Below are 24,596 nucleotides of genomic sequence, written 5' to 3' on the forward strand. Positions count from 1 at the left end.
GAAGCTCAAAAGACGAAAACGTTATATATTTTTTTTGTTGGTACACATCCGGTGGATAGAGAGCCGTTTATTATGTTCAACATAGGAGGGCCAAGCACAGGAAGCAGCTCTTTCAGTAGTTTAATTGGAATAGGGTCCAGATTGAAATTTGCTATCGTAAATGTTAGCAACACCTCCGCCTTTGCCGGATGCACGGGGGGTATGGTCACTAATGTAACCAGGGGGTGAGGCCTCATTTAACACAGTAAATTCATCAGGCTTAAGCCATGTTTCAGTCAGGCCAATCACATCAAGATTATGATCAGTGATTAGTTCATTGACTATAACTGCCTTGGAAGTGAGGGATCTAACATTAAGTAACCCAATTTTGAGATGTGAGGTATCACAATCTCTTTCAATAATGGCAGGAATGGAGGAGGTCTTTATTCCAGTGAGATTGCTCAGGCAAACACCGCCATGTTTAGTTTTGCCCAACCTAGATCGAGGCACAGACACGGTCTCAGTGGGGATAGCTGAGCTGACTACGCTGACTGTGCTAGTGGCAGACTCCACTAAGCTGGCAGGCTGGCTAACAGCCTGCTGCCTGGCCTGCACCCTACTTCATTGTGGAGCTAGAGGAGTTAGAGCCCTGTCTATGTTCGTAGATAAGATGAGAGCACCCCTCCAGCTAGGATGGAGTCCGTCACTCCTCAACAGGCCAGGCTTGGTCCTGTTTGTGGGTGAGTCCCAGAAAGAGGGCCAATTATCTACAAATTCTATCTTTTGGGAGGGGCAGAAAACAGTTTTCAACTAGCGATTGAGTTGTGAGACTCTGCTGTAGAGCTCATCACTCCCCCTAACTGGGAGGGGGCCAGAGACAATTAATCGATGCCGACACATCTTTCTATCTGATTTACACGCTGAAGCTATGTTGCGCTTGGTGACCTCTGACTGTTTCATCCTAACATCGTTGGTGCCGACGTGGATAACAATATCTCTATACTCTCTACACTCGCCAGTTTTAGCTTTAGCCAGCACCGTCTTTAGATTAGCCTTAACGTAGCCCTGCCCCCTGGTAAACAGTGTATGATCGCTGGATGATTTGTTTTAAGTCTAATACTGCGGGTAATGGAGTCGCCAATGACTAGGGTTTTCAATTTGTCAGAGCTAATGGTGGGAGCCGTCGGCGTCTCAGACCCCGTAACGGGAGGAGTAGAGACCAGAGAAGTCTCGGCCTCCGACTCCGACTCGCTTAATGGGGAGAACCGGTTGAAAGTTTCTGTCGGCTGAATAAGCGACACCGGTTGAGCATTCCTACAGCGTTTCCCTCCAGAAGCCATGAGAAAGTTGTCCGGCTGCGGGGACCGTGCGAGGGGGTTTATACTAACGTTACTATCTGTACTTACTGGTGGCACAGACGCTGTTTCATCCTTTCCTACACTGAAATTACCCTTGCCTAACGATCGCGTCTGAAGCTGGGCTTGCAGCACAGCTATCCTTGCCGTAAGGCGATCGTTCTCCTGTATATTATAAGTACAACGACTGCAATTAGAAGGCATCATGTTAATGTTACTTAGCTTCGGCTGTTTGAAGTCCTGACGAACCATGTCCAGATAAAACGTCCGGAGTGAAAAAGTTGAATGAAAAAAAAGTTGAGTGAGGGAGAAACTAAAAATATAAACGGTAATTAAAAAGTAAAACCCGTAAAGTTGTCAGGTAGCAAAGTAAGGTTGGCAACAAAACGCACAGCAGCACGTAAACAAGTGTGACCGGAAATGAAATGCAATCACTGGTGAGAGAGATTGCCCAAAATCCCATTTTAGCATTGAGGACTTTCACCATGTTGAAGTAACCCATAGGTAGGACTTCCTATGGGTTATGGAAGGATCACATACTTCTATCAAGGTCATCAGGAGGGATCAGCCAATGAATGATAGTTGTGAGAAAACATTCCAGAACTGCAGGTGGCAGTAAATCACCAACCTTGTCTTTTATACCTGTTCACACAAGGTCCAGACTGTACCATATGGCTGTATAGGTCCAGACTGTACCATATAGCTGTATAGATCCTGACTGTACCATATAGATCCTGACTGTACCATATAGCTGTATAGATCCAGACTGTACCATATAGATCCAGACTGTACCATATAGATCCAGACTGTACCATATAGCTGTATAGATCCAGACTGTACCATATAGATCCAGACTGTACCATATAGCTGTATAGATCCAGACTGTACCATATAGCTGTATAGATCCAGACTGTACCATATAGCTGTATAGATCCAGACTGTACCATATAGCTGTATAGATCCAGACTGTACCATATAGCTGTATAGATCCAGACTGTACCATATAGCTGTATAGGTCCAGACTGTACCATATAGCTGTATAGGTCCAGACTGTACCATATAGCTGTATAGATCCAGACTGTACCATATAGCTGTATAGATCCAGACTGTACCATATAGGTCCAGACTGTACCATATTGCTGTATAGATCCAGACTGTACCATGTTGCTGTATAGGTCCAGACTGTACCATATTGCTGTATAGGTCCAGACTGTACCATGTAGCTGTATAGATCAAGACTGTACCATATAGCTGTATAGATCCAGACTGTACCATATAGCTGTATAGGTCCAGACTGTACCATATAGCTGTATAGGTCCAGACTGTACCATATAGCTGTATAGGTCCAGACTGTACCATATAGCTGTATAGATCCAGACTGTACCATATAGCTGTATAGATCCAGACTGTACCATATAGGTCCAGACTGTACCATATTGCTGTATAGATCCAGACTGTACCATGTTGCTGTATAGGTCCAGACTGTACCATATTGCTGTATAGGTCCAGACTGTACCATGTAGCTGTATAGATCAAGACTGTACCATATAGCTTTATAGATCCAGACTGTACCATATAGCTGTATAGATCCAGACTGTACCATATTGCTGTATAGGTCCAGACTGTACCATATAGCTGTATAGATCCAGACTGTACCATATAGCTGTATAGATCCAGACTGTACCATATAGGTCCAGACTGTACCATATAGCTGTATAGATCCAGACTGTACCATGTTGCTGTATAGGTCCAGACTGTACCATATTGCTGTATAGGTCCAGACTGTACCATATAGCTGTATAGATCCAGACTGTACCATATAGGTCCAGACTGTACCATGTAGCTGTATAGGTCCAGACTGTACCATATAGCTGTATAGATCCAGACTGTACCATATAGATCCAGACTGTACCATGTAGCTGTATAGATCCAGACTGTACCATGTAGCTGTATAGATCCAGACTGTACCATATAGCTGTATAGGTCCAGACTGTACCATATAGCTGTATAGATCCAGACTGTACCATGTAGCTGTATAGGTTCTGACTGTACCATATAGATCCAGACTGTACCATATAGCTGTATAGGTCCAGACTGTACCATATAGCTGTATAGGTCCAGACTGTACCATATAGCTGTATAGATCCAGACTGTACCATATAGCTGTATAGATCCAGACTGTACCATATAGATCCTGACTGTACCATGTACAGTACCAGTCAAAGGTTTGGACACACCTACTCATTCCAGGGTTTTTCATAATTTTTACTGTTTTCTGCATTGTGGAATAATATTGATGACATGTACTATGAAATAACATGTGGAATCATGCAGTAACCAAAAAAGTGATAAACAAATCAAAATATATTTTATATTTGCAATTCTTCAAGTTAGCCACCCTTTGCCTTGATGACAGCTTTGCACACTCTGGTTGGCATTCTCTCAACCAGCTTCATGAGTTAGTCACCTGGAATGCGTTTCCAAACGTCTTGAAGGAGTTCCCACATATGCTGAGCACTTGTTGACTGCTTTTCCTTCACTCTGCGGTCCAATGTAAATGTGATATTTCCTTTTTTTTTATACAATTGCCAAGATTTCAAAAAAACTGTTTTTGCTTTATAATTAGACTGGTTATCATAGACTGGTTAGACTGTAAACACTCCTTCCAGACTCACATTAAGCATCTCCAATCCAAAATTAAATCTAGAATCGGCTTCCTATTTCGCAACAAAGCATCCTTCACTCACGCTGCCAAACATACCCTCGTAAAACTGACTCTCCTACCGATCCTTGACTTCGGCGATGTCATTTACAAAATAGCCTCCAACACTCTACTCAGAAAACTGGATGCAGTCTATCACAGTGCCATCCGTTTTGTCACCAAAGCCCCATATACTACCCACCACTGCGACCTGTATGCTCAAGTCGGCTGGCCCTCGCTACATATTCGTCGCCAGACCCACTGGCTCCAGGTCATCTACAAGTCTCTGCTAGGTAAAGCCCCGCCTTATCTCAGCTCACTGGTCACCATAGCAGCACCCACCTATAGCAGGCGCTCCAGCAGGTATATCTCACTGCTCACCCCCAAAGCCAACTCCTCCTTTGGCCGCCTTTCCTTCCAGTTCTCTGCTGCCAATGACTGGAACGAATTGTAAAAATCACTGAAGCTGGAGACTCACATCTCCCTCACTAGCTTTAACCACCAGCTGTCAGAGCAGCTCACAGATCACTGCACCTGTACACAGCCCATCCAACTACCTCATCCCCATACTGTATTTATTTTATTTATTTTGCTCCTTTGCACCCCAGTGTCTCTACTTGCACATTCATCTTCTGCACATCTACCAGTCCAGTGTTTAATTAGTAAGTTGTAATTATTTCACCACTATGGCCTATTTATTGGCTTACTTCCCTTATCTCACCTCATTTGCACACACTGTATATAGACGTTTTCTACTGTATTATTGACTGTATGTTTGTTTATTCCATGTGTAACTCTGTGTTGTTGTTTGTGTCGAACTGCTTTGCTTTATCTTGGCCAGGTCGTATTTGTAAATGAGAACTTGTTCTCAACTGGCCTACCTGGTTAAATAAAGGTGAAATAAAATAAATAAAAATCATTATGGGGTATTGTGTGTAGATTGATGAGGGGGGGGGGAAACAATTTAATCAATTTAAGAACAAGGCTGTAACGTAACAAAATCCAGAAAAAGTCAAGGGGTCTGAATACTTTCCCAATGCACTGTAGTCAAAGCATCCTGCTATTGGCTAAAGGCATCCAAGCATACTGCTATTGGCTAACAGACGCATCAAAGCATACTGCTATTGGCTAAAGGCATCAACACATACTGCTATTGGCTAAAGGCATCAAAGCATACTGCTATTGGCTAACAGACGCATCAAAGCATACTGCTATTGGCTAAAGGCATCAACACATACTGCTATTGGCTAAAGGCATCAAAGCATACTGCTAAATGCATCAAAGCGTACTGCTATTGGCTAAAGGCATCAAAGCATACTGCTAAATGCATCAAAGCGTACTGCTATTGGCTAACAGACACACAAAGCATACTGCTATTGGCTAAAGGCATCAAAGCATACCGCTATTGGCTAAAGGCATCAAAGCATACTGCTATTGGCTAAAGGCATCAAAGCATACTGCTATTGGCTAAAGGCATCAAAGCATACTGCTATTGGCTAACAGACGCATCAAAGCATACTGCTATTGGCTAAAGGCATCAACACATACTGCTATTGGCTAAAGGCATCAAAGCATACTGCTAAAGGCATCAAAGCATACTGCTATTGGCTAAAGGCATCAAAGCATACTGCTAAATGCATCAAAGCGTACTGCTATTGGCTAAAGGCATCAAAGCATACTGCTAAATGCATCAAAGCGTACTGCTATTGGCTAACAGACACACAAAGCATACTGCTATTGGCTAAAGGCATCAAAGCATACCGCTATTGGCTAAAGGCATCAAAGCATACTGCTATTGGCTAAAGGCATCAAAGCATACTGCTATTGGCTAACAGACGCATCAAAGCATACTGCTATTGGCTAAAGGCATCAAAGCGTACTGCTATTGGCTAAAGGCATCAAAGCGTACTGCTATTGGCTAACAGACACACAAAGCATACTGCTATTGGCTGAAGGGACACAAAGCATACTGCTATTGGCTAAATGGACTCAAAGCATACTGCTATTGGCTAAAGGGACACAAAGCATACTGCTAAAGGCATCAAAGCATACTGCTATTGGCTAACAGACACATGGTTATGGGCGATTCCATGCTAACAGGGTGATGCTGAGGCTCATTTTAAAATGTATCTCAATCAAAATCCATTGATTGCAAAGTTGAACAAACCATACACCTATATGCAGAAGTCTACTTTAAACAATTACCACTAAACATGAATAATAAATAAATAATAATAAACAATCATAGATTGGATCTATATTTCAGAAGTTTGGACATTGCAGCACATCACAGTAGAGTTCAGTACAGTAAAGTAAAGTACTGTAAAGTACTGTAAAGTACATTATACTGGTCTGAGCTCTACTGAACTACACTCTTTCCATGACATAGACTGACCAGGTGAAATCTATGATCCCTTATTGATGTCACTTGTTAAATCCAATTCAAATCCGTGTAGATGAAGGGGAGGAGACAAGTTAAAGAAGGATTTATAAACCTTGAGACATGTAACCTTTATTTAACGAGGCAAGTCAGTTAAGAACAAATTCTTATTTTCAATGACGGCCTAGGAACAGTGGGTTAACTGCCTTGTTCAGGGGCAGAACAACAGATTTCTACCTTGTCAGCTCGGGGACTCGATCCAGCAACCTTTCGGTTACTAGTCCAACGCTCTAACCACTAGGCTACCTGCCGCCCCAGATGTGGTTAGTGTATGTGTGCCGTTCAGATTGAAGTTCCTTTGAACGGGGTATGGTGCCAGGCACACCAGTTTGACTGTGTCAAGAACTGTAACGCTGCTGGGTTTTTCACCCTCAACAGTTTCCTGTGTGTATTAAGAATGGTCCCCCACCCAAAGGACATCCATCCAACTTGACACAACTGTGGAAAGAATTGGAGTCCACATGGGCCAGCATCCCTGTGGAACCCAGTTATAACTAAAAGCATTGTGTTTGGGACAAATCATAAACTAAACCCTAAACGAATTGGAGTCCACATGGGCCAGCATCCCTGCGTAAAGCTTTCGACAGTTGTAGAGTCCATATCCCGACGAATTGAGGCTGTTCTGAGGGCAAAGGGGGTGCAACTCAATATTAGGAAGGGTGATCCTAATGTTTTGTACACTCGGTGTATAGTGTTGGTTTTAGTTGGCAGGGGTCTTTACGTCAACTTTCATGTGTTTTGATGTATTTCTTTTACCTTTTAAAGACTTTCTCTGGTAGATGTTTTTCAATATCCCTTTTCCATCTGTTTATCCAGAAATCAAAGCCTTTACATATTTCTCATTTTTAGGATGGAAAATTGTAGGTTCTTCGCTTTCATTTGACACCAAATTTGACATACTCCTATTTACATTTTTAGTCATTTAGCAGACGCTCTTATCCAGAGCGACTTACAGTAGTGAATGCATACATTTCATTTCATGCATATTTTTTATATACTTTTTAAAAGTTTTTTTGTACTGGCCCAGCGTGGGAATCGAACCCACAACGCTGGCGTTGCAAACACCATGCTCTACCAACTGAGCCACAGGGAAGACTATAAACTTCACATATTGGTACTCATGGGTCCTTTTACATGCTGATGACCTTATTGAACACAGCGGACTGTATTGGCACATGGTGATTCATACTGCAGGCCAGGGTGAGTTCTGATGGGAGTCAGGTTATTGGTTATTATTGGAATCCAACAGGAAAATCAGCAGAGTTGGTGCAATAATACGGAGACGTGTAGTCTGGGTTTCTCTGTTTCAGCCGTGTCCATGTAGTCTGGGTTTCTCTGTTTCTCTGTTTCAGCCGTGTCCATGTAGTCTGGGTTTCTCTGTTTCAGCCGTGTCCATGTAGTCTGGGTTTCTCTGTTTCAGCCGTGTCCATGTAGTCTGGGTTTCTCTGTTTCTCTGTTTCAGCCGTGTCCATGTAGTCTGGGTTTCTCTGTTTCAGCCGTGTCCATGTAGTCTGGGTTTCTCTGTTTCTCTGTTTCAGCCGTGTCCATGTAGTCTGGGTTTCTCTGTTTCAGCCGTGTCCATGTAGTCTGGGTTTCTCTGTTTCTCTGTTTCAGCCGTGTCCATGTAGTCTGGGTTTCTCTGTTTCAGCCGTGTCCATGTAGTCTGGGTTTCTCTGTTTCAGCCGTGTCCATGTAGTCTGGGTTTCTCTGTTTCAGCCGTGTCCATGTAGTCTGGGTTTCTCTGTTTCAGCCGTGTCCATGTAGTCTGGGTTTCTCTCTGTTTCAGCCGTGTCCATGTAGTCTGGGTTTCTCTGTTTCTCTGTTTCAGCCGTGTCCATGTAGTCTGGGTTTCTCTGTTTCAGCCGTGTCCATGTAGTCTGGGTTTCTCTGTTTCAGCCGTGTCCATGTAGTCTGGGTTTCTCTGTTTCAGCCGTGTCCATGTAGTCTGGGTTTCTCTGTTTCAGCCGTGTCCATGTAGTCTGGGTTTCTCTGTTTCAGCCGTGTCCATGTAGTCTGGGTTTCTCTGTTTCAGCCGTGTCCATGTAGTCTGGGTTTCTCTGTTTCAGCCGTGTCCATGTAGTCTGGGTTTCTCTGTTTCAGCCGTGTCCATGTAGTCTGGGTTTCTCTGTTTCAGCCATGTCCATGTAGTCTGGGTTTCTCTGTTTCAGCCATGTCCATGTAGTCTGGGTTTCTCTCTGTTTCAGCCGTGTCCATGTAGTCTGGGTTTCTCTCTGTTTCAGCCGTGTCATTTTAGAATAAGGCTGTAAAGTAACAAAATGTGGAAAATGTAAAGGGGTCTGAATACTTTCCGAATGCTCTGTATATGCTGTCATTAGTATATTACCATTGTATTTATATATTCCTGCTACCAGCCTCTTTTCAGCCCTGTTTACATGACACTCTTGAGCGCGCACACGCACACACACACACACACACACACACACACACACACACACACACACACACACACACCTCCAAGCACACACCACATATGCTGTTGCCATACTGTTTATTATTATTATTTATCCTGCTACCAGTCACATTCTTCTAATCCCTTTCACAAATACTCCAGTATCCCTGCACATTGTATATAGCTTCCTGTTTTATTAGTTATTTCTTGTGTTTTTTCAACATTATTTTCCTGTTAGTTATACTTTTTAATATTGAATACTGCACTGTTGGGTTGGGCTTGAAATTAAAGCATTTTACTGCACTGTTGGGTTGGGCTTGAAATTAAAGCATTTTACTGCACTGTTGGGTTGGGCTTGAAATTAAAGCATTTTACTGTGCATGTGAAAAAATAACTTCACTTGAAGATAGAAACATTGAAGGAGTAGTTTGAACATTACAGTTGAGCAAAGCTTCGTCTAGTATAGAAATGATGCATGCATCCCTCCTCCTTGCCCAACCTGGTCTCAGAGCATTTTGTATTATTCTGTACGTAAATCAGGGACACTCCATTTAGTGTGATAATGTTTTGTTTCTTATGGTATGTATTAATTTGTGGATGTCCATCACCCACTTCGTATGACGTTACAAATTACAATTCGTATTATATTGGACGAATTTTCAAAACGTACAGTATGTTACGAATTTGCTAAACGTATGATATGTTACAAATTCCGTCTAGGTGGCTAACGTTAACTAGCTGGTTTACATTAGCTAGCCTAGGGGTTAGAGTTAGGTTTAAGCTAAGAGTTAAGTTTAGGAGTTAGGTTAGGTTTAGGGGAAGGGTTAGATAGAAAGGTTAGGGTTAGTTAACATGCTAAGTAGTAGCTAAAAAGTAGTAAGTAGTTGAAAAGTTCCTAAAATACTAAAGTTGTCCGTGATGATATTCCTTTGGGCGTTATATGCCCACCCATCCAACCACCCTACTCTCATTTTTGCCTTAAGGAACCATCTGTCTTATGTAACCATACCAAACGTATCTAATTAGAATGGCCCGGACTTACGTTTACTATGTTACGTCTAGTCTATGACACCAGGCTGCCTTGCCGTTGGAAATCCTACTCCAACGAATTAAAATATCCCATCAAAACCGTTAAACTCCCACACCAGTAGAAATCCACTCTTTTGAGCTGAAAGACAATGTCCAGAGGTTATCCATGACGATTTAAGTCAATAAGTCATAATTTTAGTCTTATTATGATACAGTTGAAGTGGGAAGTTTACACCCTATTAGGTTGGGTCATTATTAGGTCATTAAAACTCGTTTTTCAACCACTCCACAAATTTCTTGTTAACAAACTATAGTTTTGGCAAGTCGGTTAGGACATTTACTTTGTGCAGGACACAAATCATTTTTCCAACAGTTGTTTACAGACAGATTATTTCACTTATTTACTGTATCACAATTCCAGTGGGTCAGAAGTTTACATCCACTAAGTTAACTGGTGTCTTTAAACCGCTTGGACAATTCCAGAAAATTATGTAATGGCTTTAGTATCTTCTGATAGGCTAATTGACATAATTTGTGTCAATTGGAGGTGTACCTGTGGATGTATTTCAAGGCCTACATTCAAACTCAGTGCCTCTTTGCTTGACGTCATGGGAAAATCAAAAGAAATCAGCCAAGACCTCAGAAAAACAATTGTGGACCTCCACAAGTCTGGTTCATCCTTGGGAGCAATTTCCAAACGCCTGAAGGTACCACGTTCATCTGTACAAACAATAGTACGCAAGTATAAACACCATGTGACCACGCAGCCGTCATACCGCTCAGGAAGGAGACGCGTTCTGTCTCCTAGAGATGAACGTACTTTGGTGCGAAAAGTGCAAATCAATCCCAGATCAACAGCAAAGGACCCTGGGAAGATGCTGGAGGAAACAGGTACTATAGTATCTATATCCACAGTAAAACGTGTCCTATATTGTCATAACCTGAAAGGCCGCTCAGCAAGGAAGAAGCCACTGCTCCAAAACCGCCATAAAAAAGCCAGACTACAGTTTGCAACTGCACATGGGGACAAAGATCGTACTTTTTGGAGAAATGTCCTCTGGTCTGATGAAACAAAATTAGAACTGTTTGGCCATAATGACCATTGTTATGTCTGGAGGAAAAAGGGGGAGGCTTGCAAGCCAAAGAACACCATCCAAACCGTGAAGCACGGGGGTGGCAGCATCATGTTGTGGGGGTGCTTTGCTACAGGAGGGACTGGTGCACTTCACAAAATAGATGGCATCATGAGGGAGGAAAATTGTGTATATATTGAAGCAACATCTCAAGACATCAGTCAGGAAGTTAAAGCTTGGTCGCAAATGGGTCTTCTAAATGGACAATGACCCCAAGCATACTTCCAAAGTTGTGGCAAAATGGCTTAAGGACAACAAAGTCAAGGTATTGGAGTGGCCATCACAAAGCCCTGACCTCAATCCTATAGAAAATGTGTGGGCAGAACTGAAAAAGCGTGTGCGAGCAAGGAGGCCTACAAACCTGACTCAGTTACACCAGCTCTGTCAGGAGGAATGGGCCAAAATTCACCCAACTTATTGTGGGAAGCTTGTGGAAAGCTACTTGAAACGTTTGACCCAAGTTAAACAATTTAAAGGCAATGCTGCCAAATACTAATTGAGTGTATGTAAACTTCTGACCCACTGGGAATGTGATGAAAGAAATAAAAGCTGAAATAAATCATTCTCTCTACTATTATTCTGACATTTCACATTCTTAAAATAAAGTGGTGATCCTAACTGACCTACGACAGGGAATTTTTACTAGGATTAAATGTCAGGAATTGTGAAAAACTGAGTTTAAATGTATTTGGCTAAGGTGTATGTAAACTTCCCACTTCAACTGTATATTTGGGATTGAAGTGACGAGACCTAACTGCCCACTTCGTGCAAATCTGTGTGAATGCGGTGTCTTTTCCTATGATATTACAAAAGAATAATAATGTTAAGCCTATGTTTGTTTGCAGGGCTGGGTTTTATTTGAATGTTACCACCCAACAGCATGTTTATTCATCAGAAACAGCTGTTAAGTTCTTCCTCTTGGTGACTGAGATGAACCAAACAGCCTTGTGTCCACTGGGCCTTCTGAGCAATGGATTAAAATATGGGGGGGGGGGGGGGGGAATCTGTTTTTTTGCACTTCCGTTTTTTTTGGGGGGGGGCGTGAAAATTATCAGAATTCATCGGATAATTTATCAATGTTAACTTCTTTTTTAGCTATTTTTTTTTAATTAAAAATATATATGACAATTTTATAAATGGTATAATTGCGTGATATGTCAGCATTTCGCAAACCCTCTCCCCCCCCCATGTATGGTTTTGACCACTAAAGTTCTGCTTCACTACACTGCTTTGATTGGTGTAACTTTAGAATCTGTCCAGATAAAGAACTTTCTAGGAATTTATACTTTGTTACATGTCATTTGATCATTCCACTTCCTGTGTGAGAACCATGCACAAGGTCTGCCGAGGCCTGCCAGCGTCCTACCGAAGGTTGTTCCATTACGGTGTGGAACAGCTTATCAGCTGTCTTTCAGTAGTTATCCATATTACTGAGCTTCATCTTATTCTTTCTAACTATTTCTAAAACAGATTTTAAACAGAACAAACCTATGGAAATGCCGATACTGTGGACGTCATCGATGGCGGAGTCAAAGAATGGCCAGTGTGTGTTTCCATCTTTTGCTAAATTCATCTCCAGAACCAGTCATAGAGTAGGTGTGTCCAAACTTTTGACTGGTACCAACCCCGTCTGTTTTGACCCATAGTTGCGCACATGTTGGTTTTGTTGGCAACAAAAACAAAAAAAAACGTCCGTATGTTATAAAATACATTTTACTAAGACAAATATGATTATTCACGTTCTGAATCGTTCAGTTCTTTCTCTATTTAACTTATCATTAACATTCTATCCAGAAAGTCAGATTTCGTAACACATCCCATAATACGCACAGAGCTCTGTTGACATAACGTTAATGTCAACGAATACCTGGGATAGGATAAAGTCATCCTAAAACGCTTGGTATATGCGCAATGCTCCGTTGACGTTTCACAGAGGTATGCCTGTTCGTTTTTTTAGAAGTAAATAAAAAATAACAGGAATTTTGAATTAATATGAAAAGCATATACTACAAATGAACATACGACATGTCATGTCTCAAAATATCCATCATACCTCTATGATGTTTCATGTCCTGCGGATTTGAGATGAAAGATGGCGTGTTCAATGGGAACCTGTCAGGAAGCCAGTAGCCTTCATTCCCTCACAGCATCCAGCCTAGCTGACGAGATGCGATTTTCCAGATTGTTTTTTGACCACTTTATATATCTGGCCTCTATTGATTTGGTCACCCTGATTCTGGCCATCCTACAGGGGTAATAACTTTTGAACAGATTATGATAGACGGGTTGGTTGTTTGGCAACAAAACCTACATGTGCGCAACTATGGGTCAAAATAGACGGGTTGGTACCAGTCAAAAGTTAATCATTCCAGGGTTTTTCTTTAGTCTGACTATTTTCTACATTGTTGAATAATAAGCGAAGACATCAACACTATAAATAACACATATGGAATCATGTTGTCACGTTCTGACCAGTATAAGGGGTTATTATTTATTTTAGTTTGGTCAGGACGTGACAGGGGGGTGTTTGTTTTATGTGGTTCACGGTGTGTGTTTATGTAGAGGGGTGTTTGATTTATGTATTCCGGGGTTTTGGTCTATGTTAGTATATTTCTGTGTTCTAGTCTTTCTAGTTCTATGTTTAGTTCATTGATTTGGCCTTCAATTAGAGGCAACTGTTCCTCGTTATATAGAGGGGTGTTTTGTTTGGGTTTTGTGGGAGGGTGTTCTTTGTACTGCTGTGTGAGCCTACAAGACTGTTCGTTTATTGTTTTGTTTATTAGTCGTGCTCACAATAAAAGTTAAGATGAGCACTCAACCCGCTGCGCCTTGGTCCATTCACTACAACGACCCTTACACATGTAGTAACCAAACAAGTGTTAAACAAATCCAAGTATATTATATATTTGACATTCTTCAAAGTAGCCACCCTTTGCCTTGATGACAGCTTTGTACACACTTGGCATTCTCTCAACCAGCTTCATGAGGTAGTCACCTGGAATGCATTTCAATGAACAGGTGTGCCTTGTTAAACGTACATTTTGTGGAATTTCTTTCCTTCTCAATGCGTTTGAGCCAATCAGTTGTGTTGTGACAAGGTAGGGTTGGTATGCAGATGATTTGGTAAAAGACCATTTTACATTTACATTTTAGTCATTTAGCAGACGCTCTTATCCAGAGCGACTTACAGTAGTGAATGCATACATTTCATACATCTTTTTTTTTCTCTTTTTTTTCTTCTCCGTACTGGTCCCCCGTGGGAATCGAACCCACAAACCTGGCGTTGCAAACACCATGCTCTACCAACTGAGCCACACGGGACCAAAGTCCATATTGTGGCAAGAACAGCTCAAATAAGCAAAGAGAAATGACAGCCCTTCATTACTTTAAGACATGAAGGTCTGTCCATACAGAACATTTCAAGAACTATGAAAGTTTCTTCAAGTGCAGTCGCAAAAACCATAAAACGCTATGATGAAACTGGCTCTCATGAGGACCGCCACAGGAATGGAAGACCCAGAGTTACCTCTGCTGCAGAGGATGAAGAGTTGCCATCCTTAAAAATTGCAGCCCAAATAAATGCTTCACGGAGTTCAAGTAACAGACCCATCCCAACATCAACTGTTCAGAGGAGACTGCGTCCACCAGGTTTCCATGGTCGATAAGCTGTGGCTGGTAACTTCATAGACTGTTCTCTCTGCTGCCGCACGGCAAGCGGTACCGGAGCGCCAAGTCTAGGACCAAAAGGCTCCTTAACAGCTTCTACCCCCCAGCCATAAGACTGATGAACAACTTAACTAATCAAATGGCCATTGGACTATTTACATTGACCCCCTTTGTTTTTACTCTGCTGCTACAAGCTGTTTATTATCTTTATCTGCTTTACAAATTAATTAGACTAACCTGTACCCCTGCACATTAACTCAGTACCAGTAGTCCCTGCATATAGTCTCACTACTAACCGGTACCCCCTGCATATAGTCTCATTACTAACCGGTACCCCCTGCATATAGTCTCATTACTAACCGGTACCCCTGCATATAGTCTCATTACTAACCTGTACCCCTGCATATAGTCTCACTACTAACCGGTACCCCTGCATATAGTCTCATTACTAACCGGTACCCCCTGCATATAGTCTCACTACTAACCGGTACCCCTGCATATATTCTCATTACTAACCGGTACCCCCTGCATATAGTCTCACTACTAACCGGTACCCCCTGCATATAGTCTCATTACTAACCGGTACCCCCTGCATATAGCCTCATTACTAACCGGTACCCCCTGCATATAGTCTCACTACTAACCGGTACCCCCTGCATATAGTCTCATTACTAACCGGTACCCCCTGCATATAGTCTCACTACTAACCGGTACCCCCTGCATATAGTCTCACTACTAACCGGTACCCCTGCATATAGTCTCATTACTAACCGGTACCCCCTGCATATAGCCTCATTACTAACCGGTACCCCCTGCATATAGTCTCACTACTAACCGGTACCCCTGCATATAGTCTCATTACTAACCGGTACCCCCTGCACATTAACTCAGTACCAGTACCCCCTGCATATAGTCTCATTACTAACCTGTACCCCCTGCATATAGCCTCATTACTAACCTGTACCCCTGCACATTGACTCAGTACCAGTACCCCCTGCATATAGCCTCATTACTAACCTGTACCCCCTGCATATAGCCTCATTACTAACCTGTACCCCTGCACATTGACTCGGGACCAGTACCCCCTGCATATAGCCTCATTACTAACCTGTACCCCCTGCATATAGCCTCATTACTAACCTGTACCCCTGCACATTGACTCAGTACCAGTACCCCCTGCATATAGCCTCATTACTAACCTGTACCCCCTGCATATAGCCTCATTACTAACCTGTACCCCTGCACATTGACTCGGGACCAGTACCCCCTGCATATAGCCTCATTACTAACCTGTACCCCCTGCATATAGCCTCATTACTAACCTGTACCCCTGCACATTGACTCGGGACCAGTACCCCCTGCATATAGCCTCATTACTTTTTTTTTTATATAATTTTTTATTCCAAAAAACACAAGGAAGGAGTAACATTAAAGTATTAAAACATGAAGGACAAACAATACAGCATCAAGACACTATCGAACATGTATCAGTCTTTCCACAGCAGAGCCATCCTTATGTGTGAGGGTGTGTGTGCATGATAGTGATATATACAACAGAGCCATCCTTATGTGTGAGGGTGCGTGGGCATGATAGTGATATATACAACAGAGCCATCCTTATGTGTGAGGGTGCGTGGGCATGATAGTGATATATACAACAGAGCCATCCTTATGTGTGAGGGTGCGTGTGCATGATAGTGATATATACAACAGAGCCATCCTTATGTGTGAGGGTGCGTGTGCATGATAGTGATATATACAACAGAGCCATCCTTATGTGTGAGGGTGCGTGTGCATGATAGTGATATATACAACAGAGCCATCCTTATGTGTGAGGGTGCGTGTGCATAATAGTGATATATACAACAGATCCATCCTTATGTGTGAGGGTGCGTGTGCATAATAGTGATATAACATATATGTCATAGTTTCCTTTTTCATGATCACAACCTAGTGAAACCCGAACCCTCCAAGATCCCCCCACAGTTCCCCAATAGCTGCTCCCTCAACCCTCCAAGATCCCCCCCACAGTTCCCCAATAGCTGCTCCCTCAACCCTCCAAGATCCCCCCACAGTTCCCCAATAGCTGCTCCCTCAACCCTCCAAGATCCCCCCACAGTTCCCCAATAGCTGCTCCCTCAACCCTCCAAGATCCCCCCACAGTTCCCCAATAGCTGCTCCCTCAACCCTCCAAGATCCCCCCACAGTTCCCCAATAGCTGCTCCCTCAACCCTCCAAGATCCCCCCACAGTTCCCCAATAGCTGCTCCCTCAACCCTCCAAGATCCCCCCACAGTTCCCCAATAGCTGGCCCTCAACCCTCCAAGATCCCCCCACAGTTCCCCAATAGCTGCTCCCTCAACCCTCCAAGATCCCCCCCACAGTTCCCCAATAGCTGTCCCTCAACCCTCCAAGATCCCCCCACAGTTCCCCAATAGCTGTCCCTCAACCCTCCAAGATCCCCCCACAGTTCCCCAATAGCTGCTCCCTCAACCCTCCAAGATCCCCCCACAGTTCCCCAATAGCTGCTCCCTCAACCCTCCAAGATCCCCCCCACAGTTCCCCAATAGCTGCTCCCTCAACCCTCCAAGATCCCCCCCACAGTTCCCCAATAGCTGCTCCCTCAACCCTCCAAGATCCCCCCACAGTTCCCCAATAACTGCTCCCTCAACCCTCCAAGATCCCCCCCACAGTTCCCCAATAGCTGCTCCCTTAACCCTCCAAGATCCCCCCACAGTTCCCCAATAGCTGCTCCCTTAACCCTCCAAGATCCCCCCACAGTTCCCCAATAGCTGCTCCCTCAACCCTCCAAAATCCCCCCACAGTTCCCCAATAGCTGCTCCCTCAACCCTCCAAGATCCCCCCCACAGTTCCCCAATAGCTGCTCCCTCAACCCTCCAGGATCCCCCCACAGTTCCCCAATAGCTGCTCCCTCAACCCTCCAAGATCCCCCCCACAGTTCCCCAATAGCTGCTCCCTCAACCCTCCAAGATCCCCCCACAGTTCCCCAATAGCTGCTCCCTCCACCCTCCAAGATCCCCCCACAGTTCCCCAATAGCTGCTCCCTCAACCCTCCAAGATCCCCCCACAGTTCCCCAATAGCTGCTCCCTCAACCCTCCAAGATCCCCCCACAGTTCCCCAATAGCTGCTCCCTCCACCCTCCAAGATCCCCCCACAGTTCCCCAATAGCTGCTCCCTCAACCCTCCAAGATCCCCCCCACAGTTCCCCAATAGCTGTCCCTCAACCCTCCAAGATCCCCCCACAGTTCCCCAATAGCTGCTCCCTCCACCCTCCAAAATCCCCCCCACAGTTCCCCAATAGCTGCTCCCTCAACCCTCCAGGATCCCCCCCACAGTTCCCCAATAGCTGCTCCCTCAACCCTCCAGGATCCCCCCCACAGTTCCCCAATAGCTGCTCCCTCAACCCTCCAAGATCCCCCCCACAGTTCCCCAATAGCTGCTCCCTCAACCCTCCAGGATCCCCCCCACAGTTCCCCAATAGCTGCTCCCTCAACCCTCCAAGATCCCCCCACAGTTCCCCAATAGCTGCTCCCTCAACCCTCCAGGATCCCCCCACAGTTCCCCAATAGCTGCTCCCTCAACCCTCCAAGATCCCCCCACAGTTCCCCAATAGCTGCTCCCTCAACCCTCCAAGATCCCCCCACAGTTCCCCAATAGCTGGCCCTCAACCCTCCAAGATCCCCCCCACAGTTCCCCAATAGCTGCTCCCTCAACCCTCCAAGATCCCCCCCACAGTTCCCCAATAGCTGTCCCTCAACCCTCCAAGATCCCCCCCACAGTTCCCCAATAGCTGTCCCTCAACCCTCCAAGATCCCCCCACAGTTCCCCAATAGCTGCTCCCTCAACCCTCCAAGATCCCCCCACAGTTCCCCAATAGCTGCTCCCTCAACCCTCCAAGATCCCCCCCACAGTTCCCCAATAGCTGCTCCCTCAACCCTCCAAGATCCCCCCCACAGTTCCCCAATAGCTGCTCCCTCAACCCTCCAAGATCCCCCCACAGTTCCCCAATAACTGCTCCCTCAACCCTCCAAGATCCCCCCCACAGTTCCCCAATAGCTGCTCCCTTAACCCTCCAAGATCCCCCCACAGTTCCCCAATAGCTGCTCCCTTAACCCTCCAAGATCCCCCCACAGTTCCCCAATAGCTGCTCCCTCAACCCTCCAAGATCCCCCCACAGTTCCCCAATAGCTGCTCCCTCAACCCTCCAAGATCCCCCCCACAGTTCCCCAATAGCTGCTCCCTCAACCCTCCAGGATCCCCCCACAGTTCCCCAATAGCTGCTCCCTCAACCCTCCAAGATCCCCCCCACAGTTCCCCAATAGCTGCTCCCTCAACCCTCCAAGATCCCCCCACAGTTCCCCAATAGCTGCTCCCTCCACCCTCCAAGATCCCCCCACAGTTCCCCAATAGCTGCTCCCTCAACCCTCCAAGATCCCCCCACAGTTCCCCAATAGCTGCTCCCTCAACCCTCCAAGATCCCCCCACAGTTCCCCAATAGCTGCTCCCTCCACCCTCCAAGATCCCCCCACAGTTCCCCAATAGCTGCTCCCTCAACCCTCCAAGATCCCCCCCACAGTTCCCCAATAGCTCTCCCTCAACCCTCCAAGATCCCCCCACAGTTCCCCAATAGCTGCTCCCTCCACCCTCCAAAATCCCCCCCACAGTTCCCCAATAGCTGCTCCCTCAACCCTCCAAGATCCCCCCCACAGTTCCCCAATAGCTGCTCCCTCAACCCTCCAGGATCCCCCCCACAGTTCCCCAATAGCTGCTCCCTCAACCCTCCAGGATCCCCCCCACAGTTCCCCAATAGCTGCTCCCTCAACCCTCCAAGATCCCCCCCACAGTTCCCCAATAGCTGCTCCCTCAACCCTCCAGGATCCCCCCCACAGTTCCCCAATAGCTGCTCCCTCAACCCTCCAAGATCCCCCCACAGTTCCCCAATAGCTGCTCCCTCAACCCTCCAGGATCCCCCCACAGTTCCCCAATAGCTGCTCCCTCAACCCTCCAAGATCCCCCCACAGTTCCCCAATAGCTGCTCCCTCAACCCTCCAAGAACCCCCATAATGCACCAACAACCAAGAGAATGAACTAAAGAGACAAAAGGAAAAGACAGAAGAAAACAGCAAACAACAATAATAAATAATAAATAATCCATTTAAAACAAAGGACATGAAGGACAACTGAAGTCATAACAGCAACGCCAACTGTATATGTTTGTGTGCATGTCTGGGCACTATTACATGTATGTGTGTGTTCTTGTATGTGTTTATTTGAATGAGAGTGTGTGTATATGCATGTGTACCAACACCTGCACGGCATCATCCTCAGGCAAACCGGCATTAGTTGTAAAAACACTGCCACTTAGTGTCATTCAAATGTGCTTTTATTATGTTTTATTTAGACTTTCTTTCCCCCTTTATCTTTTGACCATCATTCTCTCTCCCACACAGCCACTCCACTCCCACTTGTCTCCAATTCCACATCCCAACCCTCAGCTTCCCTCAGCCCATCCCATCTATCTCTGCTGGCCACCCACTTCCTGTTTCAACCCATCCCAACCCTCAGCTTCCCTCAGCCCATCCTGTCTATCTCTGCTGGCCACCCACTTCCTGTTTCAACCCATCCCAACCCTCAGCTTCCCTCAGCCCATCCCATCTATCTCTGCTGGCCACCCACTTCCTGTTTCAACCCATCCCAACCCTCAGCTTCCCTCGGCCCATCCCATCTATCTCTGCTGGCCACCCACTTCCTGTTTCAACCCATCCCAACCCTCAGCTTCTCTCAGCCCATCCCATCTATCTCTGCTGGCCACCCACTTCCTGTTTCAACCCATCCCAACCCTCAGCTTCCCTCAGCCCATCCCATTTATCTCTGCTGGCCACCCACTTCCTGTTTCAACCCATCCCAACCCTCAGCTTCCCTCAGCCCATCCCATCTATCTCTGCTGGCCACCCACTTCCTGTTTCAACCCATCCCAACCCTCAGCTTCCCTCAGCCCATCCCATCTATCTCTGCTGGCCTCCCACTTCCTGTTTCAACCCATCCCAACCCTCAGCTTCCCTCAGCCCATCCCATCTATCTCTGCTGGCCACCCACTTCCTGTTTCAACCCATCCCAACCCTCAGCTTCCCTCGGCCCATCCCATCTATCTCTGCTGGCCACCCACTTCCTGTTTCAACCCATCCCAACCCTCAGCTTCCCTCAGCCCATCCCATCTATCTCTGCTGGCCACCCACTTCCTGTTTCTACGCAACACATATCTTTCAATTATACTATGATGTTTAATGTACAATTTCAATCTATCTAATCGAATAGAATCTACAGATTGCGATTTGAAGATAAATATTTATACTAAGAGTATTAGTATATTAGTAATTGACTGACCCGGTCACTCCAGATCTCCTAACAGTGCTATTTCTAGGGTCAATTTTAGATCAATGCTATGCATTTTCAGCCATTCCTGAATCTGAGACCAGAAACAGGCTACCTGAGGGCAATACCAAAATAAATGGTCTATTGATTCTGTATCCTCACAACAAAATCTGCAGAGCTGTGATGATTGTACGCCCCAAATATTCAACATTTTGTTGGTGGCAAGAATTCTATATAATAATTTTAGCTGAAAAGCATGAAGTCTTGAATCTTGCGTTGTTTTATATATCAACTCCTACACCCTGTACCATGGAATCGGCTTCCTATATCGCAACAAAGCATCCTTCACTCATGCTGACTATCCTACCGATCCTCGACTTCTATAAAATAGCCTCCAACACTCTACTCAACAAACTGGATGCAGTCTATCACAGTGCCATCCGTTTTGTCACCAAAGCCCCATATACTACCCACCACTGCGACCTGTACGCTCTCGTTGGTTGGCCCTCGCTTCATACTCGTCGCCAAACCCACTGGCTACAGGTCATCTACAAGTCTCTGCTAGGTAAAGCCCCGCCTTATCTCAGCTCACTGGTCACCATAGCAGCACCCACTCGTAGCACGCGCTCCAGCAGGTATATTTCACTGGTCACCCCCAAAGCCAATTCCTCCTTTGGCCGCCTTTCCTTCCAGTTCTCTGCTGCCAATGACTGGAACGAATTGTAAAAATCACTGAAGCTGGAGACTCACATCTCCCTCACTAGCTTTAACCACCAGCTGTCAGAGCAGCTCACAGATCACTGCACCTGTACATAGCCCATCTGTAAATAGCCCATCCAACTACCTCATCCCCATACTGTTATTTATTTATCTTGCTCCTTTGCACCTCAGTATCTCTACTTGCACATTCATCTTCTGCACATCTACCATTCCCGTGTTTAATTGCTATATTGTAATTACTTCGCCACCATGGCCTATTTATTGCCTTATCTTACCTCATTTGCACTCACTGTATATAGACTTTTTGTTTTCTTTTGTTCTACTGTATTATTGACTGTATGTTTGTTTACTCCATGTGTAACTCTGTGTTGTTGTATGTTGTCAAACTGCTTTGCTTTATCTTGTCCAGGTCTCAGTTGTAAATGAGAACTTGTTCTCAACTGGCCTACCTGGTTAAATAAAGGTGAAATAAAAATAAATAAAAACTATCTCTCTGCTCTTCCAGCTGTGTTGGTGTGGATGAAGATGAGGCTCCAGACATTGACGTCTACCACTGTCCCAACTGTGAGAAGACAGACGGAAAATCCACCAGTAAGTCTGTCTGTATGGTGTACCTACTGCAGTCCTGTACCTGCTGTCCTATACCTGCAGTCCTGTACCCGCTGTCCTGTACCTGCAGTCCCACAGGCTAACACTGTACTGGGTTTTATAAATTAGTGCAAACCGCTAGTGCAAACCGCTTTCTTCTGTTTGGTGTCTTGTGAATAGTGTCTAGTGAATAGTGTCTAGTGAATAGTGAATAGTTTCTAGTGAATAGTGTCTAGTGAATAGTGTCTAGTGAATAGTGAATAGTGTCTAGTGAATAGTGTCTAGTGAATAGTGTCTAGTGAATAGTGTCTAGTGAATAGTGTCTAGTGAATAGTGTCTAGTGAATAGTGTCTAGTGTCTAGTGAATAGTGAAGTGTCTAGTGAATAGTGTCTAGTGTCTTGTGAATAGTGTCTTGTGAATAGTGTCTAGTTAATAGTGTCTAGTGAATAGTGTCTAGTGAATAGTGTCTAGTGAATAGTGAATAGTGTCTAGTGAATAGTGTCTAGTGAATAGTGTCTAGTGAATAGTGTCTAGTGAATAGTGTCTAGTGAATAGTGTCTAGTGTCTAGTGAATAGTGTCTAGTGAATAGTGTCTAGTGAATAGTGAATAGTGTCTAGTGAATAGTGTCTAGTGAATAGTGTCTAGTGAAAAGTGTCTAGTGAATAGTGTCTAGTGTCTAGTGAATAGTGTCTAGTGAATAGTGTCTAGTGTCTAGTGTCTAGTGTCTAGTGTCTAGTGAATAGTGTCTAGTGAATAGTGTCTAGTGTCTAGTGTCTAGTGAATAGTGTCTAGTGTCTAGTGTCTAGTGAATAGTGTCTAGTGAATAGTGTCTAGTGTCTAGTGAATAGTGTCTAGTGAATAGTGTCTAGTGTCTAGTGTCTAGTGTCTAGTGAATAGTGTCTAGTGAATAGTGAATAGTGTCTAGTGAATAGTGTCTAGTGAATAGTGTCTAGTGTCTAGTGAATAGTGTCTAGTGTCTAGTGTCTAGTGAATAGTGTCTAGTGAATAGTGTCTAGTGAATAGTGTCTAGTGTCTAGTGTCTAGTGAATAGTGTCTAGTGTCTAGTGTCTAGTGAATAGTGTCTAGTGAATAGTGTCTAGTGTCTAGTGTCTAGTGAATAGTGTCTAGTGTCTAGTGTCTAGTGTCTAGTGAATAGTGTCTAGTGTCTAGTGAATAGTGTCTAGTGAATAGTGTCTAGTGAATAGTGTCTAGTGTCTAGTGTCTAGTGTCTAGTGAATAGTGAATAGTGAATAGTGTCTAGTGTCTAGTGAATAGTGTCTAGTGTCTAGTGAATAGTGTCTAGTGAATAGTGTCTAGTGTCTAGTGAATAGTGAATAGTGTCTAGTGTCTAGTGAATAGTGAATAGTGTCTAGTGTCTAGTGAATAGTGTCTAGTGTCTAGTGTCTAGTGTCTAGTGTCTAGTGAATAGTGTCTAGTGTCTAGTGAATAGTCAATAGTGTCTAGTCAATAGTGTCTAGTCAATAGTGTCTAGTGTCTAGTGAATAGTCAATAGTGTCTAGTCAATAGTGTCTAGTCAATAGTGTCTAGTGAATAGTGTCTAGTGAATAGTGTCTAGTGAATAGTGTCTAGTGTCTAGTGAATAGTGTCTAGTGAATAGTGAATAGTGTCTAGTGTCTAGTGAATAGTGTCTAGTGAATAGTGTCTAGTGAATAGTGTCTAGTGAATAGTGAATAGTGTCTAGTGAATAGTGTCTAGTGTCTAGTGAATAGTGTCTAGTGAATAGTGTCTAGTGTCTAGTGAATAGTGTCTAGTGAATAGTGTCTAGTGTCTAGTGAATAGTGTCTAGTGTCTAGTGAATAGTGTCTAGTGTCTAGTGAATAGTGTCTAGTGTCTAGTGAATAGTGTCTAGTGTCTAGTGAATAGTGAATAGTGTCTAGTGAATAGTGTCTAGTGTCTAGTGAATAGTGTCTAGTGTCTAGTGAATAGTGTCTAGTGAATAGTGAATAGTCAATAGTGTCTAGTCAATAGTGTCTAGTCAATAGTGTCTAGTGAATAGTGTCTAGTGAATAGTGTCTAGTGTCTAGTGTCTAGTGAATAGTGTCTAGTGAATAGTGTCTAGTGAATAGTGTCTAGTGAATAGTGTCTAGTGTCTAGTGAATAGTGTCTAGTGTCTAGTGTCTAGTGAATAGTGAATAGTGTCTAGTGAATAGTGTCTAGTG

At 44.4% G+C, this 24,596-nt stretch overlaps 1 protein-coding gene across 4 annotated transcripts in view; it reads left to right on the forward strand.

Annotated features, from left to right (window-relative positions):
• LOC106566264 (lysine-specific demethylase phf2) overlaps nucleotides 1-24,596 on the forward strand; it is a 215,829-nt gene that overhangs the window by 26,440 nt on the left and 164,793 nt on the right. For all 4 annotated transcript variants that reach the window (XM_082959534.1, XM_082959532.1, XM_082959536.1 and 1 more), the window contains exon 2: nucleotides 22,332-22,417. In XM_082959534.1, the coding sequence (XP_082815660.1) occupies nucleotides 22,332-22,417 (86 nt within the window). The remainder of the gene's footprint in view (nucleotides 1-22,331; nucleotides 22,418-24,596) is intronic.

The sequence above is a fragment of the Salmo salar genome, chromosome 12 (assembly GCF_965601325.2).
Source record: "Salmo salar chromosome 12, fSalSal1, whole genome shotgun sequence".
NCBI lineage: Eukaryota > Metazoa > Chordata > Actinopteri > Salmoniformes > Salmonidae > Salmo > Salmo salar.